The sequence below is a fragment of the Crocuta crocuta genome, unplaced genomic scaffold, assembly GCF_008692635.1.
Source record: "Crocuta crocuta isolate KB4526 unplaced genomic scaffold, BGI_CrCroc_1.0 scaffold2194, whole genome shotgun sequence".
NCBI classification, from domain to species: domain Eukaryota; kingdom Metazoa; phylum Chordata; class Mammalia; order Carnivora; family Hyaenidae; genus Crocuta; species Crocuta crocuta.
In genome coordinates this window covers 23,858-28,830 of record NW_027530402.1, presented here as the reverse complement: position 1 = coordinate 28,830, position 4,973 = coordinate 23,858, and the positions used below count along the sequence as shown (strand labels likewise).

At 36.9% G+C, this 4,973-nt stretch overlaps 1 protein-coding gene across 1 annotated transcript in view; it reads left to right on the top strand.

Annotated features, from left to right (window-relative positions):
- Positions 1-4,973, top strand: part of PCDH19 (protocadherin 19) — a gene marked incomplete at its 3' end in the record, with an annotated part of 80,191 nt that overhangs the window by 59,041 nt on the left and 16,177 nt on the right. The window contains exon 5 of the mRNA XM_077766571.1: positions 4,874-4,932. Coding sequence (XP_077622697.1) covers positions 4,874-4,932 — 59 coding nt within the window. The remainder of the gene's footprint in view (positions 1-4,873; positions 4,933-4,973) is intronic.

The window sequence follows — 4,973 nt, the reverse complement described above, 5'->3', positions numbered from 1 at the left end:
ACTCCTGGATATATGCATTTATTGTTTTTTTTTTTTCTTCTTTCCTCCTTTGGGTTGAAGTCTCTCCTGGTGATAAATGTGGAGCTGAGAGAGTCACAGTCACCTTTCCAGAGACTAGGGTAAAATTCAGTGAACTGTAAAAGTAATGCAAAATGACAATTAAAGTAGGGCATTCTGGTACCTTAGGGGTCTGACAAAATGGAAGCATTTGACTTCTGATGTGTCTGACTTATTAACATAGAGATATAATAACATACCACTTACCGCAAAGTCTCACTGGAAAACCCACATATCCAGGAGGAGCTCAGAATATAAAGTAGTCATCAAAGAAGGCTCCAAAGCAGGTAAAAACCAAAAAGCAACAAGAACCAAAACATTACACAAAATCTCTGTATTAAAGATCATGTAAACTCCCTCTTAGAACAACAACATTTCAGCTGTCTGCCCAGACCTTAACTCCTATTTTCTAGCCAAATATAATTAGTTTCTAAGAACACAGTAGAGTAGAAGTATCAAACTAGAAATGGAAGAGGAGCTGTTTTTGATATATTGATAGCACCAAGAAGTAACAATACTGAATATTTGATAGCAAGATAGTTAAGGACATATGCTAAAATTTAAAGACAAGAACTCAAAAACCACAGCACTTTGGGCTCAGTGAGTGTACAGGCCAAACCTGCATGGTGCAGTGATTTATGTTTAGAAAAATGCTCCTTAGTAACCAATATACAACTCTATGATTCCCTTCAGAAACAAGGCAGAATGGTTAGGATTTTAAATCAAAGTTTTAGTTCTNGGGGGGGAGGAGGGATGGGCATGGAGGAGGACACTTGTGGGTATGAGCACTGGGTGTTATGTGGAAACTAATTTGACAACAAACTATTTGTAAAAAAAAAAACAAAAAAACAAAAAAAAAACCAAAGTTTTAGTTCTTACAGAGGAAAGCCCTAAGCTATCTAAAAAAATCAGCTATCCAGAAGTACTTATTCTTTAGGTTTTTCAGAAAAATCAAGGTTTTAATTAAGCCTAAGCCAAGTGAGAAGTCTGTTCTCAATAAGTTCCTAGGATAAACACTTCTAATTAAGGAAAGGATTTAGGAGAAATATGTTAAATGGTAGGAAAGTGACTCTTATTTTCCACTGAGACTAGAAATAAAAGTTCGCTGTAGACCCATTTTTTAAATGTCAAAATTAGACTTTCCAGAAGCAAATGTTGTTCTTGTCTTTTTACTGTGTTTTTGTGTTAACTTGGCTGTCTCATTAGAGACGGGGACATTTCCTAGTGAAATTAATGTGACATTTAGAGAAAATTTCCACTCTCAAATGTTTCATGTTATTTGCCATTTAGAATACTTAGAGAGGGGATTGGAATAATGTCAAGCAAATTTTGATTAAATAAGGCTAACCGGAAGCCAATATATTCATGCAAAAAAGAAAAGCTCTTTTATTATTTCTTAAAACGTGTATTTCTGCTCTGATTCTTTAGTCTATATTGAGATGGCCTTGGCAAATAATCTGACAGAAGAGATGCCATCTTCTAAACAGCTGGGTTTGCATTAGAAAACAGCACACCAGGTCAAAGCCTGTGGTTGGTCCTTTGCTCAGGACAGTTCTCTCCTCTGAATGTACATTAGAAGTACCTGGAAAGTCTTAAAAAATATCAATACCTGGGCCCCACTCCAGGCCAATTACCTNAAGTTCCCTAGTTGATTCTAATGTGCATTAGGTATGAGAACCACTGGCTTAACACATGCAAGCTATTCATTATGAAAAAATTATTTCTTTCTTCAGAGTGGTCTCAGTCTTACTCTTTGCTCCATCTGAAGTGTGGAAAAAATATACCCTTTCAATGCACAGGAGTTGGGTTTGAGTACATACCTTGAATCAGTATGAAGCAAGAACACTTGATGTCAATATACATAGGCCCATAATTGGTTATCAATAGCAAATTAGCTCAGTTGTTTGGAATGTAGTATTAATGGGGCCAGAATAGTATGTCCTATCAATCAGAATAATTCTGTTTCATAGGTTGTTTCCAAACTGCAATCAAGTTGCTTCACAAAGAGACCTGAGACTGATTACAAAAACAAAAAGACATTGGATGACTCAGCATAGCTCCTTCCACTATGGGAATTTTGATTCTAAGGATCTACCTTATTACTAGTGCTTCTAATTTCATGGGGATGCAGCATGGGACATCTGCCTATTATGGTTTGTGCCAGTTTGAGGAATGGAATATTTACATTTGGACCCATAAGAATGAGTAGTTTAGTCTTTTAGAGTAAAAAAAAAAAAAAAAAGGAGAAAAACATAGGAAGGAGAAATAAGCTTCAGTGATACTCTCCTACCTACAGTGGCAGATAGTGCCTGACATGTTTGCCCAGGTTAACCAATCTGTATCCCAGAGCAAAAGAAAAAGCATTGATAAGGTCTCCACAAGCAAGCCTTCTAGACTTGTTTCTTCTTTTAACTCATTGCCTATGAGTGGGACTCTCATGGTAAGATACATTCTATTAGAATCAAGAAGTAGTATAGTCACCAGAAATAGAATTTGTATGGTTTGGTTTATTTGTCCATACATAGAGTTCTGGCACAATTGTTTGAGGTCAGGTCTCCACTGAGCTCCATATTCCATGCACACTGGATGCAATAGTGCATGCAAAACTATACAAAATATTCTACTTGAAAACTGGCTTCTTTAACATGACCGTATCTTAGGATGCTCCTCAATACTTTTTTGCAAAGCCAGTATCCTTGCAATTTCCTTTTTTGCTTCTGTGTGTCCTATTAACTTTCTTGAAAAAATGATTTAAGTAAGTTTGAAAACTGAAATGAAATGTGTTCATGCTATTCTTTTATTGTCTGAGTGAGGTCAAAAATTCCTGATCCTATTTGGGGTTTTGGGTTCCATAGAAAGTAGGGGATAAGGATTTCCCACCATTTCTACCATGAGTCATGATAAATTCAGTTGAACTTCTCCTTTGGATTCATGTTCTATTATCCTTATTTTATATAGGAGGAAAGTGAGGCATGCAGAAACTAAGTAATTTACCCAAGGTTCACAGTGAAACTAGTAATTGGATTCCTGAGTACTTAATCAGTTTCCTGTTTTAATTGGATAGCATGGTTTTTGGCAATTGGGGGACTTCTACATGTCAAATTATATATTGTATTGAATATCATAGAAGAGCACATTTATGCAGTACATTGTGTGCTTATTATGTTTCTATAATAAATTAATTAAAGAAATGCTTGCTGGTTGACTGATAACTTCTTCCAGCAATACTTCTAGCGTTGTATTCCCAATGTAGCTTCAAGTTTGCCTCTTCTTCTTATAGTTATATTTGCAACAATTTCAGCATACATTTTTTATGAACAAATTAGAAATGAAATTACCCTTTTAATTTTTTGCTCTCCCAATCCATTCCTTACAACAGAACCAAAAATCACTTGTGGTTTACATTAAAGGGGATTTTATCCTCTAGATAAAAGTAGTGTGAATGGATAGTACAAAGCCCATCTTCAAATGAGGGGCATGTAGAGAGCATAAGCATGCCTGAGTAAGTACAAGACACTGATGGGATTTAGATTCCTTCTCAATATTCTCTCCTCTTTTTTCCTACCTGCTTACCACCCCTATCCCCACCTACTCTAGATATTTAGGGTCTCTACCCTGACTGTTGGCTGTTTGATGCTCATGTGGTAGTTGGATCTACTATCACCTATCCTGTTCTCCTCTATCAAACTCTGATTTCCTCACAACTAAAATCTGTGTCTAAGAACCTCGCACAGTTAACGTCTGACAGGTAGTCATCTGAAAGGAATCTGGTATTTTGGTAGCTAGACAGCGTTTCCTTTTCCAGGCACTTTTAGTTGAAGTGATTTCAGAAGGTCCTAAGGAATGATAAGAATGGTGGGAATGTTGATGATTTCTGGTAGAAGAGCAGGAGGGTGGAGAAGATATGTTTATGCATTTTCCAGTATATACAATGGCTCAATCAGAGTAGTACTTGAGTGTTGGGGGTAAGATCCACTTTACTAGGAGTTTCAGTTACTTCAGTGTCAACTTTTCCCTGCATTCCCACCTTCTAAGTTAGACTCTTTTGAGTGCTCATGAACTGTTTTCCCACTTCTTTCATCTGGCAGGTATTATACATTTGCTTTTGTAAAACTGTTGCTCAGGCAGTCTACTGAAACTAGATTATGTAGTGGTGTTTTAATGATAGGAGCTGAAACAGGGTTTGCTTGCAAACTTCATGTTTCACATGAAAGGCTTTGGCACCCCCTGTGGACTGCTCTTCACCCGATTTCAGGCATAATAGTTGTTTGCCTTTATATCTGTGATAAAATGAAGTCCTTCCTGCATAACCAGTGCTGAGCAAAATGTCTTAAAACAAATGGAAGTGCATAGTTTAAATCCACAGTAGGGGATTAGCTTGCCTACATTTCCAAATCTATGGAATAAATATTTTAACATGTTAATTATCTACTACTAATAAAAATACCTTTGAACTTCCATTCAATTTGACAGGCACAGAATTATATCCACTGGGAATGGGAAGGAATTCGTTTCTGTAAATATTCTGGGTCATTTTGTATCTTGCTCTAAGTGGTTACATGGTCAGTAGCCATCCATATTCTAGGGGATGTTTGAGTCAAGTTCATCTTGGTCTGCAATTGAGGGCTGCATCTACAGAGCCCACAGAGCCTAAAGCAGGCATAAGCATTCCACAGGCTGTTACACCGCTATGGCCTTGATTTCTGATTCATTCATTGCTTCCTGTCCAGTAGAAAAAGTCCCATAAGTAGCACACTTTGGCTCTTTTCATGAATCATCTATGTAACGTTTTAAATCTTTTTTTTTCCCATTGCAGACTGAAAACTATTCTTTTGACTCCAACTATGTGAACAGCCGAGCCCATTTAATCAAAAGGTATGTTGGTTTCGCTTACTTCTTTCTACAACTAAGCTTGA